This window comes from Bombina bombina, chromosome 5 (assembly GCF_027579735.1).
Source record: "Bombina bombina isolate aBomBom1 chromosome 5, aBomBom1.pri, whole genome shotgun sequence".
NCBI classification, from domain to species: Eukaryota; Metazoa; Chordata; class Amphibia; order Anura; family Bombinatoridae; genus Bombina; species Bombina bombina.
This window is the reverse complement of record NC_069503.1, coordinates 990,231,774-990,246,566: the sequence shown is the minus strand read 5'-3', so window position 1 is coordinate 990,246,566 and position 14,793 is coordinate 990,231,774. Positions and strand designations below refer to the sequence as shown.

The window sequence follows — 14,793 nt, the reverse complement described above, 5'->3', positions numbered from 1 at the left end:
CATTTGAAACACTATGTAGCACACCAAATCCACTTAAACACTCAATTTCCTTGGTTTATAGAATCATAATCTCACCACAACATCAAAAGCAACCATCATACACCAAAAGGTGGCAAGAACGCTTACCTTACCAATTAACACAATCCGAATGGAACTCGATCTTCCAATCCATTTTTCACTCCTCACACTCATCGACTATACTAGAAACAAACTATAAACTCCTCATGCAATAGTACTTAACACCACAAAGACTAAATTATACATATACATATTTCCCCAGGCATCAGACAAATGTTGGAGGAAATGTGGTCAAATAGGCTCACTCTATCATATCTGGTGGGAATGTCCAAAAATTGAGGAAGTCAGAATCCATGTAAACTATTTGAATGCAACTGGCCCCTGGACCCATTGATATTTTTGTTTAACGTGTTCCCTAAACCTCCTTCAAAATTACATGCTAAACTATTCTATACTATTTTAAATAGCGCAAAACAACTCATCCCAAGACTTTGGAAGCAAGATACAGTTCCTTCTATACAAAACTGGAAGCAACAAATAACTCTTGAATGATCTTTTTATATGCGTACGAATAGATTAGATGTCTTTTATGATATAACTTTTCTTTGGGAAACAAAACCACAGCTACCTCTAAACATAACATAAATAAAAGAGAGGCAGATTACATATTTAAATATACCGCCACAAGCTCATACCACACTTAGATCCTGATTTTTTATTTTTTATTATATGTTACTCAACGTTTAATACTATTGGTGACCCTACAACAAGGACAATACAACTGATCAAACTGTCTGGATTATTAAAGTCAAAAACTGGTTTACTTTTTATCAAAATATTTAAACAGATGGGACTTTTTCCAAGCAATGTGAAATAATAATATTAAGATTTAATGTATTCTTGTTCAGACATTGACATTGTTTAATATTTTTTTTTTAAACAACTGAAATTTGACCTTTTAGGAAGCTAGCAGACAAACCCTTGTCAAGGTCACCTTGTAAAAAATGAAGAATTCTAGGAATCCTAAAAGGAATACCAAGAAACCCCTTTGGAAGAGCACCATTCAAAATATGCACCATTCAAAATATGTGATAAATTATTTGATAAATTATTTGTGTAACAGGTCTTCTTGAGTATTGTGTACAGTTATAACCCCATTTTCAAGATTAAAAGAGAGATAGGGAGTTGTGTACAGGCTGCTGTTGTGAATGGCTTGATCAATAATGATACAACATGCTTCATATTAGATTCTGAGGAACATTGCACAAGTCCTCTATACCTAAGGTCCACAAAAATATTGAGGGGCCGCCTAGATGCCCTATTGTGGCAGGTATGGGTTCCATACTGTCCAAGGTATCAGTTTATCTGGCGAGGGTATTAAGACCTTATGCCAATTCAAATTCATACATTAAAGATACTGGTGACTTTCTAGTTAAACTGCAGGGTTTGCCCTTGGAGAATACTAAGAGCATTCTTTTTAGCCTGGATGAGATGTCACTGTATACTTCTATTACTCATGAGACTGGCATTGGGGCTGTGGGAAAGATAATGAGCGAGGACGATAGATACACTCCTGTACAGAAGGAGTTTATTTTACAGTTGTTGAATATTGTCCTTAGGTGTAACTACTTCCTGTTTGAGGATCATTACTACCTACAGCTCCAGGGTACGGCCATGGGTTCCAATGTCGCCCCTACATACGCCAACATCTATATGAAAATTTATGAAGAATATTTTGTATATAACCATCCATTATTTTTGTTGTATGGCGCCACCTGGTGGCAATATATAGATGACATTTTTGGTGTGTGGCTGGGCGACATTGAAACCCTTGAGAAAATTGTTAGTGATTTGAACTCTGCGACTCATCTCATCAGGTTTACATTTGTGTATAGTGAGAAGAATGTAGTCTTTTTGGATACCAGGGTGTTGAAGGGTACCCATGGTCTTGTAGTTGATCTACATAAGAAGGATGATGCAGACTGTAACACTCTTTTATACTATTTAAGTGCCCACCCCCCTTCCTTAAGTTAGGCACATTGTATCTGAAACTGGTCCAGTTAAATAGAGGCTTATGGAGATGGGTGATCGTTTTAAGGATTGGGGTTATCCATCTGAATTCATCTAAAAAATTGATAATGTTTTAGAAACTCCAAGGCAATCCCTGCTTGAACAAAAAGATATTGGGGGTAAGAAAAAGAAAAAAAACAGATAGGTTGGTGTTCGTCAGCCAATATTCCCAACTAAGTAACAAAATCTGCAATATTATTTACAAACATTGGCATATATTACAGACATGTAATCCTGGTGTTAAATAATTTAGGGATTTGTCAATGCCTGCCTATAGGAAGGGCAGGAATCTCAGGGATGAGCTGGTGTGTGCAGATATTAGTCCTTCTAACAAAAAGATACAAAGCTATATTGGTAAAAAGAATTTTAGCAGCTTTCCTTGTCTTAGCTGCTCCAATTGCAATAGTATCATTAAAGGGCCCTCTTTTTGTCATTCTAGCACAGGAAAGAAATATGAGATTAGAGGTCATTTTACCTGTAATACTGATTTTGCAGTCTACTATATTAAGTGCCCATGTGGGCTTGGGTATGTGGGGGAGACCACCCGCACTGTCCGTGAACGTATAAATCAACACAAGAGCAATATTAGTACCAAGAAAATAGATGCACCTGTTGCCAATCACTTTTTATCTGCTGGATATAATCTGAGTCAGCTCAGGTTTAAAATTTTAGAACATGTCAAAATCCCTAGGGGAGGTGGAGTTAGGTCCAAAATTCTGAAAGTTAGGGAGACATTTGAATCAGTAAGCTTGGGACTATGTATCCTAAGGGAATGAATAGAGAGTTTGATCTTTCCCTATGTCTGTAATGTGCATATTTATGTTGATTATCTGTATTTGGTTATATGAGAAATTATTTTTTTTACCCTTTTAGCCTAATGGTTATTCTGTGTTGTTGTAATTCAATATACTGTTTAGTGAATTCAATATATGTAATTCCACTAGGTGTCCGGATTATGGGTATGTCAGGTGGGTAAGGGTGTGTGGTTTAGAGGTTTTTAAGGCGTGAGGATCTCAGGTATATTCATACATGATTAAGGACTAGATCCGAAATGTTGTATTTTTTGGTCTGGCTGTTTAAGCTGTTAAGATTAATAAATCTGCTCTGAGAAATTGGTGGTGCTGCTCCTATTGTTTGTGATTACTCTTGGGGTATTGTGCTTTACCCTAGGAGCTGGAACACCTCTGTGGTGCTCATATGCTGGAAGATTTTTGGATTGTGTACAGTTATTGAGGCCATCTCTCCAGAAGGATATAAACAAACAATCTGGAATCTGTGCAAAGGAAGGCTACAAAAAACATAATTTATGTAAGAACTTACCTGATAAATTCATTTCTTTCATATTAGCAAGAGTCCATGAGCTAGTGACGTATGGGATATACATTCCTACCAGGAGGGGCAAAGTTTCCCAAACCTCAAAATGCCTATAAATACACCCCTCACCACACCCACAATTCAGTTTAACGAATAGCCAAGAAGTGGGGTGATAAAAAAGTGCGAAAGCATATAAAATAAGGAATTGGAATAATTGTGCTTTATACAAAAATCATAACCACCACAAAAAAAGGGCGGGCCTCATGGACTCTTGCTAATATGAAAGAAATGAATTTATCAGGTAAGTTCTTACATAAATTATGTTTTCTTTCATGTAATTAGCAAGAGTCCATGAGCTAGTGACGTATGGGATAATGACTACCCAAGAAGTGGATCTTTCCACACAAGAGTCACTAGAGAGGGAGGGATAAAATAAAGACAGCCAATTCCTGCTGAAAATAATCCACACCCAAAATAAAGTTTAACGAAAAACATAAGCAGAAGATTCAAACTGAAACCGCTGCCTGAAGTACTTTTCTACCAAAAACTGCTTCAGAAGAAGAAAATACATCAAAATGGTAGAATTTAGTAAAAGTATGCAAAGAGGACCAAGTCGCTGCTTTGCAGATCTGGTCAACCGAAGCTTCATTCCTAAACGCCCAGGAAGTAGAAACTGACCTAGTAGAATGAGCTGTAATTCTCTGAGGCGGAGTTTTACCCGACTCAACATAGGCAAGATGAATTAAAGATTTCAACCAAGATGCCAAAGAAATGGCAGAAGCTTTCTGGCCTTTTCTAGAACCGGAAAAGATAACAAATAGACTAGAAGTCTTACGAAAAGATTTCGTAGCTTCAACATAATATTTCAAAGCTCTAACTACATCCAAAGAATGCAATGATTTCTCCTTAGAATTCTTAGGATTAGGACATAATGAAGGAACCACAATTTCTCTACTAATGTTGTCGGAATTCACAACTTTAGGTAAAAATTCAAAAGAAGTTCGCAACACCGCCTTATCCTGATGAAAAATCAGAAAAGGAGACTCACAAGAAAGAGCAGATAATTCAGAAACTCTTCTGGCAGAAGAGATGGCCAAAAGGAACAAAACGTTCCAAGAAAGTAATTTAATGTCCAATAAATGCATAGGTTCAAAGGGAGGAGCTTGAAGAGCTCCCAGAACCAAATTCAAACTCCAAGGAGGAGAAATTGACTTAATGACAGGTTTTATACGAACCAAAGCTTGTACAAAACAATGAATATCAGGAAGAATAGCAATCTTTCTGTGAAAAAGAACAGAAAGAGCAGAGATTTGTCCTTTCAAGGAACTTGCAGACAAACCCTTATCTAAACCATCCTGAAGAAACTGTAAAATTCTCGGTATTCTAAAAGAATGCCAAGAAAAATGATGAGAAAGACACCAAGAAATATGTCTTCCAGACTCTATAATATATCTCTCTAGATACAGATTTACGAGCCTGTAACATAGTATTAATCACAGAGTCAGAGAAACCTCTTTGACCAAGAATCAAGCGTTCAATCTCCATACCTTTAAATTTAAGGATTTCAGATCCTGATGGAAAAAAGGACCTTGTGACAGAAGGTCTGGTCTTAACGGAAGAGTCCACGGTTGGCAAGAGGCCATCCGGACAAGATCCGCATACCAAAACCTGTGAGGCCATGCCGGAGCTACCAGCAGAACAAACGAGCATTCCTTCAGAATCTTGGAGATTACTCTTGGAAGAAGAACTAGAGGCGGAAAGATATAGGCAGGATGATACTTCCAAGGAAGTGATAATGCATCCACTGCCTCCGCCTGCGGATCCCGGGATCTGGACAGATATCTGGGAAGTTTCTTGTTTAGATGAGACGCCATCAGATCTATTTCTGGAAGTTCCCACATTTGAACAATATGAAGAAATACCTCTGGGTGAAGAGACCATTCGCCCGGATGCAACGTTTGGCGACTGAGATAATCCGCTTCCCAATTGTCTACACCTGGGATATGAACCGCAGAGATTAGACAGGAGCTGGATTCCGCCCAAACCAAAATTCGAGATACTTCTTTCATGGCCAGAGGACTGTGAGTCCCTCCTTGATGATTGATGTATGCCACAGTTGTGACATTGTCTGTCTGAAAACAAATGAACGATTCTCTCTTCAGAAGAGGCCAAAACTGAAGAGCTCTGAAAATTGCACGGAGTTCCAAAATATTGATCTGTAATCTCACCTCCTGAGATTCCCAAACTCCTTGTGCCGTCAGAGATCCCCACACAGCTCCCCAACCTGTGAGACTTGCATCTGTTGAAATTACAGTCCAGGTCGGAAGCACAAAAGAAGCCCCCTGAATTAAACGATGGTGATCTGTCCACCACGTTAGAGAGTGTCGAACAATCGGTTTTAAAGATATTAATTGAGATATCTTTGTGTAATCCTTGCACCATTGATTCAGCATACAGAGCTGAAGAGGTGGCATGTGAAAATGAGCAAAGGGGATCGCGTCCGATGCAGCAGTCATAAGACCTAGAATTTCCATGCATAAGGCTACCGAAGGGAATGATTGTGACTGAAGGTTTCGACAAGCTGAAATCAATTTTAGACGTCTCTTGTCTGTTAAAGACAGAGTCATGGACACTGAATCTATCTGGAAACCCAGAAAGGTTACCCTTGTCTGAGGAATCAATGAACTTTTTGGTAAATTGATCCTCCAACCATGATCTTGAAGAAACAACACAAGTCGATTCGTATGAGATTCTGCTAAATGTAAAGACTGAGCAAGTACCAAGATATCGTCCAAATAAGGAAATACCACAATACCCTGTTCTCTGATTACAGACAGAAGGGCACCGAGAACCTTTGTAAAAATTCTTGGAGCTGTAGCTAGGCCAAACGGCAGAGCCACAAACTGGTAATGCTTGTCCAGAAAAGAGAATCTCAGGAACTGATAATGATCTGGATGAATCGGAATATGCAGATATGCATCCTGTAAATCTATTGTGGACATATAATGCCCTTGCTGAACAAAAGGCAAGATAGTCCTTACAGTTACCATCTTGAATGTTGGTATCCTCACATAACGATTCAATATTTTTAGATCCAGAACTGGTCTGAAGGAATTCTCCTTCTTTGGTACAATGAAGAGATTTGAATAAAACCCCATCCCCTGTTCCGGAACTGGAACTGGCATAATTACTCCAGCCAACTCTAGATCTGAAACACAATTCAGAAATGCTTGAGCTTTCACTGGATTTACTGGGACACGGGAAAGAAAAAATCTCTTTGCAGGAGGTCTCATCTTGAAACCAATTCTGTACCCTTCTGAAACAATGTTCTGAATCCAAAGATTGTGAACAGAATTGATCCAAATTTCTTTGAAAAAACGTAACCTGCCCCCTATCAGCTGAGCTGGAATGAGGGCCGCACCTTCATGAGGACTTAGAAGCAGGCTTTGCCTTTCTAGCAGGCTTGGATTTATTCCAGACTGGAGATGGTTTCCAAACTGAAACTGCTCCTGAGGATGAAGGATTAGGCTTTTGTTCTTTGTTGAAACGAAAGGAACGAAAACGATTATTAGCCCTGTTTTTACCTTTAGATTTTTTATCCTGTGGTAAAGTTCCTTTCCCACCAGTAACAGTTGAGATAATAGAATCCAACTGAGAACCAAATAATTTGTTACCCTGGAAAGAAATGGAAAGTAGAGTTGATTTAGAAGCCATATCAGCATTCCAAGTCTTAAGCCATAAAGCTCTTCTAGCTAAAATAGCTAGAGACATAAACCTGACATCAACTCTGATAAAATCAAAAATGGCATCACAGATAAAATTATTAGCATGCTGAAGAAGAATAATAATATCATGAGAATCATGATCTGTTACTTGTTGCGCTAAAGTTTCCAACCAAAAAGTTGAAGCTGCAGCAACATCAGCCAAAGATATAGCAGGTCTAAGAAGATTACCTGAACACAGATAAGCTTTTCTTAGAAAGGATTCAATTTTCCTATCTAAAGGATCCTTAAACGAAGTACCATCTGACGTAGGAATAGTAGTACATTTAGCAAGGGTAGAAATAGCCCCATCAACTTTAGGGATTTTGTCCCAAAATTCTAATCTGACAGACGGCACAGGATATAATTGCTTAAAACGTTTAGAAGGAGTAAATGAATTACCCAATTTATCCCATTCTTTGGAAATTACTGCAGAAATAGCATTAGGAACAGGAAAAACTTCTGGAATAACCACAGGAGATTTAAATACCTTATCCAAACGTTTAGAATTAGTATCAAGAGGACCAGAATCCTCTATTTCTAAAGCAATTAGTACTTCTTTAAGTAAAGAACGAATAAATTCCATTTTAAATAAATATGAAGATTTATCAGCATCAATCTCTGAGACAGAATCCTCTGAACCAGAAGAGTCATCAGAATCAGAATGATGATGTTCATTTAAAAATTCATCTGTAGGGAGAGAAGTTTTAAAAGATTTTTTACGTTTACTAGAAGGAGAAATAACAGACATAGCCTTCTTTATGGATTCAGAAACAAAATCTCTTATGTTATCAGGAACATTCTGCACCTTAGATGTTGAAGGAACTGCAACAGACAATGGTACTTTACTAAAGGAAATATTATCTGCATTAACAAGTTTGTCATGACAATTAATACAAACAACAGCCGGAGGAATAGCTACCAAAAGTTTACAGCAGATACACTTAGCTTTGGTAGATCCAGCACTAGACAGCGATTTTCCTGTAGTATCTTCTGACTCAGATGCAACGTGAGACATCTTGCAATATGTAAGAGAAAAAACAACATATAAAGCAAAATTGATCAAATTCCTTAAATGACAGTTTCAGGAATGGGAAAAAATGCCAAAGAACAAGCTTCTAGCAACCAGAAGCAATGAAAAATGAGACTGAAATAATGTGGAGACAAAAGCGACGCCCATATTTTTTAGCGCCAAATAAGACGCCCACATTATTTGGCGCCTAAATGCCTTTGGCGCCAAAAATGACGCCACATCCGGAACGCCGACACTTTTGGCGCAAAATAACGTAAAAAAATGACGCAACTTCCGGCGACACGTATGACGCCGGAAACGGAAAAGATTTTTTGCGCCAAAAAAGTACGCGCCAAGAATGACGCAATAAAATGAAGCATTTTCAGCCCCCGCGAGCCTAACAGCTCACAGGGAAAAAGAGTCAAATTTTTGAAGGTAAGAAAAAATGATTAATTCAAATGCATTGTCCCAAATATGAAACTGACTGTCTGAAAAATAAGGAATGTTGAACATTCTGAGTCAAGGCAAATAAATGTTTGAATACATATATTTAGAACTTTATAAACAAAGTGCCCAACCATAGCTTAGAGTGTCACAGAAAATAAGATTTACTTACCCCAGGACACTCATCTACATGTTTGTAGAAAGCCAAACCAGTACTGAAACGAGAATCAGCAGAGGTAATGGTATATATAAGAGTATATCGTCGATCTGAAAAGGGAGGTAAGAGATGAATCTCTACGACCGATAACAGAGAACCTATGAAATAGACCCCGTAGAAGGAGATCACTGCATTCAAATAGGCAATACTCTCCTCACATCCCTCTGACATTCACTGCACGCTGAGAGGAAAACCGGGCCCCAACTTGCTGCGGAGCGCATATCAACGTAGAATCTAGCACAAACTTACTTCACCACCTCCATCGGAGGCAAAGTTTGTAAAACTGAATTGTGGGTGTGGTGAGGGGTGTATTTATAGGCATTTTGAGGTTTGGGAAACTTTGCCCCTCCTGGTAGGAATGTATATCCCATACGTCACTAGCTCATGGACTCTTGCTAATTACATGAAAGAAATGGTACATGTTCTAAAAAATAAAAACGTACCGGGAGAGGCTCAATGACCTAAATAGGTATAGCTTAGAGAAGAGAAGGGAAAGAGGTGATATGATAGCAACCTTCAAGTATATTAAAAGGCTTTGTAAAGCTGAGGGTCATGATCTCATGCTGAAAGATAATTGCGGAAGCACTTCTTTACAGAAAGGACGATTGATTCATTGAATAAACTTCCACAAGAGGTGGTAATGACAAAAACTGTGAGTTATTTTAAGAATGCCTAGGAGAAGCATTAGGCTACAAGCTAGATAAGTTTAAACATTTAGGAAATAATCAGGCAGACTTGCTGGGCTTGAATCAGAGTGTCATGAACTGAATCAGTGAACATCTATGTTTAAACAACTAGGCGTTTAACCTCCACACTGTTAAGCTTAAAAAATTTAGATCCTGATGGGGGAAAAAGGCCCTTAAGACCATAGATCTTGTCTAAGAGGAAGAAGCCATGGAGAAGATGAAGACTTCTGCACTAGATACGCATACCATGTTCTGCAGGGCCAGGCTGGAGCAAATAAAGATTACCAAAGCGGACCCCTGTTTGATTTGAGTAATTGCTCTTGGAAGTAGAACACACGGAAGATTAATAATATTTGGTCTTGTACAATGCATTGGAAGATTGTGAATTCTACAAAATAAAAAATAAAAAATGTATGCTTACCTGATAAATTATTTTCTTTTGGTATGATGATGGTCCACAGTTCTCCATAACATATGGGATATATTTCCCTCCACTAGGAGGAGGTCAAAAACCCATACAAGAGCTTTAAAACCCTACCACCTCTCTCTTAGTTTTACGTATTGCAGAGAAGAAAATAGGAAGGAAAGGTAGGAAAGGCAAAGCAGGGTCTATAGAGGTGTCATTAGAACTGTCGCCCAAAAATGTAAATGGAAAGGGCCTGTGGACCATTATCATTCCGAAAGAAAATAATTTATCAGGTAAGCATACATTTTGTTTGTTAAAATGTGGATTCATAAAATGTTGATAGTTTATAATCCTCCATAACATATAGGATTAATACCCAAGCCGATGATCTATGTTACGGAAAGGGTGGGACAATTCTACTGGAAGTTCTTATTTAACCGACACTGTGGCCTAAAGGACTTTCCTGCCAAAAGGGGCTTACTAAAAATCAAAACCTCAGGCGATAAACTCTGAAAAAAGTATGCAGATAAGACATGTTGCAGCTTTGCAAATCTGCTCCAAAAATGCAAAATCTTTTAAGCACAATAATTCTATAAACCCTGTGAAAATGTGTTCCCCAGCCTTATCAGAGCCTGTACTAATTAACATCATGCACTATGCTATTGCCGGTTCTCTTAAAAGGCCATTCACATAATTTTTAAAAGTGTTCAAATAAAAAACCCTAAAGCTGCCAGAGGGTTAAAAAGGGTCAGAGGCTACCCTAATAATGTTCCCAATGCTAGTAGAACTTTCAGGGATATAAAATGGAGAAAAAAATTGTGCCATGAGCAGAGCAGGTGAAGTCCCCTGGCTATGCTGTAGTACCTATGTCAGAGTACCTACAAATAGCCTCTGGGCTGTGTCTGTGCTCTGTAAAGGCACTTACCTTACACAGCACCCCTCCACTTACTTACCAGGCATGTCAATGTAGCTGCAGCAGTATCCAGCAGAATGCCCATCCAGTGCAGGTAGCGAGTACCACAGAGGATTTCAGTAGGAAATACCGGGGTGCCTCAGGGGGAGACTAAAGTCAAGTCCCTGTGACGCCTGAGGGTAGTTATGGCTTAAGTCCCATTAGGGAAATGCTGTGCACATAACGGGGTATTCCTGTGTCCCTGTATCATTCAGCTGCTGTGAAGAGTCTGTCTTCTCTGTAAATTATACTCCCCAGGGACTCTGGGTCTTACATAGGTCTGAGTTCCCAATTTGTAATCCATAAGCAAGTAGCTGGAACAACCTCAATCATCTCCTATGAGGCCACGAGAAAGAGATGGGAGGGGTTTAAAGCTATTGTATAGGTTCTTGACCACCTCATAGTGGCGGGAAATATATCCCATATGTTCGGTTGGACTGTGGACCATTATTTTATGAAAGAAATATCACCTGAACATCTCCATATAAAAAAGGAAGATATTTTACCTCAAATTTCCTAAGTATTCACACCCCACTGTAAAGAGAGTTTAAGCAGCCAGTCAGGATGCTTGTCCCAGGACTTGCAAAGGAGTGTGCATCTGACATGTGCTGACACAGTCATGTTATTTTCCTATTCAGTTAAAGTAAGTTCTAAGAAATCTCATGAGATTTCAGTAAAATCTCATGAGATCACAGCAAAGGCAAAGCATTACCTCAGCACTGCTGATGGGCTAAACTTGCAGCTGGACAGAAGTGGAAGTAAAACTGTTTACACTACACTTATTCTGGTGAGCTGAAGAAATTTTGAAGTAAAATATCTTCCTTTTTTACATAGAAATGCTCAGGTGACATATTCTTGTCAGCATTTTACAGTTATGCTGCATCATTTTTAAGTGATTTAGTATATGAGTATTATGTCATTTTAAGTTTTAAATGTCTCAGATATAGTACAATGGGTGCTTTGCACTTTATAGTGCTACATTTTGAAGATTAACGGGTATGTAAACAGTTTTCTTTCTTCGTTAAGGGATGAGATAGCCATCCTTAAAGGGACATAAAACCCCCAAATTTTCTTTCATGCTTCAGATAGAGAATACAATTTTAAACAACATTCCAATTTACTTCTATTGTCACCCCTTTCTTATTCTATTTTAGATCTTTTATTGTGCGACCCTGCGTGTCGTGTATTGTAAAGAGAACCTCCAACACAGACATTTTATCAAATAAACAGAAAATGTGGTATTGCATATATAAGTCATTAATGTAAAAAAAATTACCAGTTAGAGGATGTACGAAACTGGGACATCATGGAAATATAATTTCCACAGTTTTAGTGATTGCACTTAAAAAAATTTAAAAAAAAATCTGTACACGTTTTTATAATATTGTCCCATGAAACAAATAGTAATGTTCTCTGAAATACAAAATTTACAATAAAGTCTAATTTATCATGGTATTGTTTAAGTTTTGCTATAAACCTTAACAGTAAATATACTTTGTCTCTATCTTTATAATGTCATAGACATTTGTAACAAATACGGTTTAGTTGACTTACCAACATGCATATGTCAACAGGGAGAAAGACCTGTCTCTTGCTACTGTGATAAGGAACGGCTCTTAAGCAGGTGACGATGCCTTGGGCTTTTCCAATATGGCTAGCTGCATGGTCTGCATGTACATCTTTTACATCTGTTCAACATGGAACAAAACAAAAAAGTATGCAGGACGTAAACTATTAGTTCCAGAAATGATCACAGCAAGCAAGAACAAACGCTACATTTACCTAATAGAAAAGACAACAAAAACATCTGGCATTTCTTCATACTGCGTGTATAAAGCACAGATTGTACTTAGTGATGAAAGTTACACAGATTTATAATCAGTGGGGATAGAACAACATGATAGGTCATGTTTTTTTAAGGATAGATACAAGTTTAACGTGTCTAACTATTCACAAATTTAGAGAACACACTAAGTGAAACTGATTGAAATCAACTCCTTATCATCAAAATTCCAATAATAGAATATAGATCATTTTCCAATTCCTACCATAATGATACATGACATTTCAGAATGAATTCCCTCAGTTGACTGATGTTTATCCCGTGTTTAAAGTTGATGAAAGGCTGGGGCTGTCAGATTTGTACCATGAACATTACTATGTGTTTTGTGATCCCATCACACACATCACAAGAGCACTTATAAGGCATAGAATATGTGTTCAAAGGATAATAATTCTTAACTTTCATGATTCAGATAGAACATGTAATTGTAAACAACTTTCCCATTAACTTATCTAATCAAATGCCCTTTGTTCTCATGTTCTCCTTTGTAGAAGAGTAAACTTAGATTAGATCATAGGCGCTCAGAAGCATACATGTGTCTTTAGCAGTCCATGACAGCAGGGTCTACAACTTTGTATAACAATGCTGTAAACATTGTTGCAAACACTTCTAAAGACACATACAAACTCCTGAGCTCCTATGAACCCACCTAGGATTACTCTTCAAAAAAGGATTCCAAGAAAATAAAGTCCAAAAGGGGTGTATACAGAAATGTATAAATAAATGTTAAAAAAAATCACCTATCCTGATTAAATCTAAATATTTAAAGGGACAGTCTACTTGAAAATTTGTATTGTTTAAAAAAGATAGATAATCCCGTAATTACATATTCTCCAGTTTTGCATAACCAACACTGTCATATTAATACACTTTTTACCTCTGTGATTACCTTGTATCTAAGCCTCTGCAGACTACCCCCTTATCTCAGTGCTTTTAACAAACTTAAATTTCAACTAATTAGTGCTGACTCATAAATAACTCCACCAGGAGTGAGCACAATGTTTATCTATTTGGCACACATAAACTAACATCCTCTAGCTGTGAAAAGTTAATCAAATGCACTGAGATAAGAGGAAGTATTCAAGGGCTTAGAAATCAGCCTATAAACCTACCTATGTTTAGCCTTCAACAAATACCAAGCGAACAAAGCAAATTTGATGATAAAAGTAAATTGGAAAGTCGTAAAAGTTAAAATTTTGACTTTACTGTCCCTTTAAATGGCATAGAAGGGATTATATTAACTTTCATGCAATGAATATAGTGCAGTAAGTCACTATATAGTTTTTTATTTGTTTTGTGTTGCACGTGTTCCCTGGCACTCACTTTTAACCCCTTAAGGACACAGCTTCAGTTTGCTCAGTTGTTTCATGACGGAAAAATTCAGTCATTGGTCCTTAAAGGGTGAAATTCAAGATTTTCACAAAGGTTGAAAAGAAAAACAAGGCATGTCTGCTCCGTAGCATTTTAAATGCACTCATATTAGTGTACTACTGAACCATGAGGTTAGTTACAATGCTTATTACATTTGACAAATAAAATATTTGTTTTATTTAGGTTTGGGGATGGTGCATGGGCATTTACTTACATTATAATCAAACACGTGAGTTCTCTTTAACACAAAGGGTCAAACACAGGTAATAACCCCTATCACTTAAGTGTGATATCATATGATCCAAAAAATGTAAGAATGGGTACAGGCTAGACAGAAATAAAAAACTGGTTGGAAAAGGAGAACCACATAAGGGGCTAAATTACGAGTGGCGCGTTAACAGTTACAGTTAGATAAAGGGGTTTATCACTGGTTTGTGCGCGTCAGATTTACAGCTTGCATAACAAGTCGAAAGTAAATGTGATTGTGCTCAAATGATTACCGTGTCCTCAGAGCTCTGGTTAACGGTTTCGCGAAACAAAACAGTGTCACAAAACAGATAAAAAATAGGTACATAGTACAGTTACAGTCATAATAACACTAATAAAAATGATTAAAAATAATATTGCACATAAAAAAGTTATAAGGGCTCAAAAACATGAGGTCTCGTGTTAGAAAAACAAGGCAGGCAAAGAGCTTTA

The 14,793-nt window shown here is 37.6% G+C and overlaps 1 protein-coding gene across 4 annotated transcripts in view; it reads right to left on the bottom strand.

Moving 5' to 3' along the window:
* NDUFAF6 (NADH:ubiquinone oxidoreductase complex assembly factor 6) overlaps positions 1-14,793 on the bottom strand; it is a 282,057-nt gene that overhangs the window by 181,238 nt on the left and 86,026 nt on the right. For all 4 annotated transcript variants that reach the window (XM_053715218.1, XM_053715217.1, XM_053715219.1 and 1 more), the window contains one exon: positions 12,435-12,568. In XM_053715218.1, the coding sequence (XP_053571193.1) occupies positions 12,435-12,568 (134 nt within the window). The remainder of the gene's footprint in view (positions 1-12,434; positions 12,569-14,793) is intronic.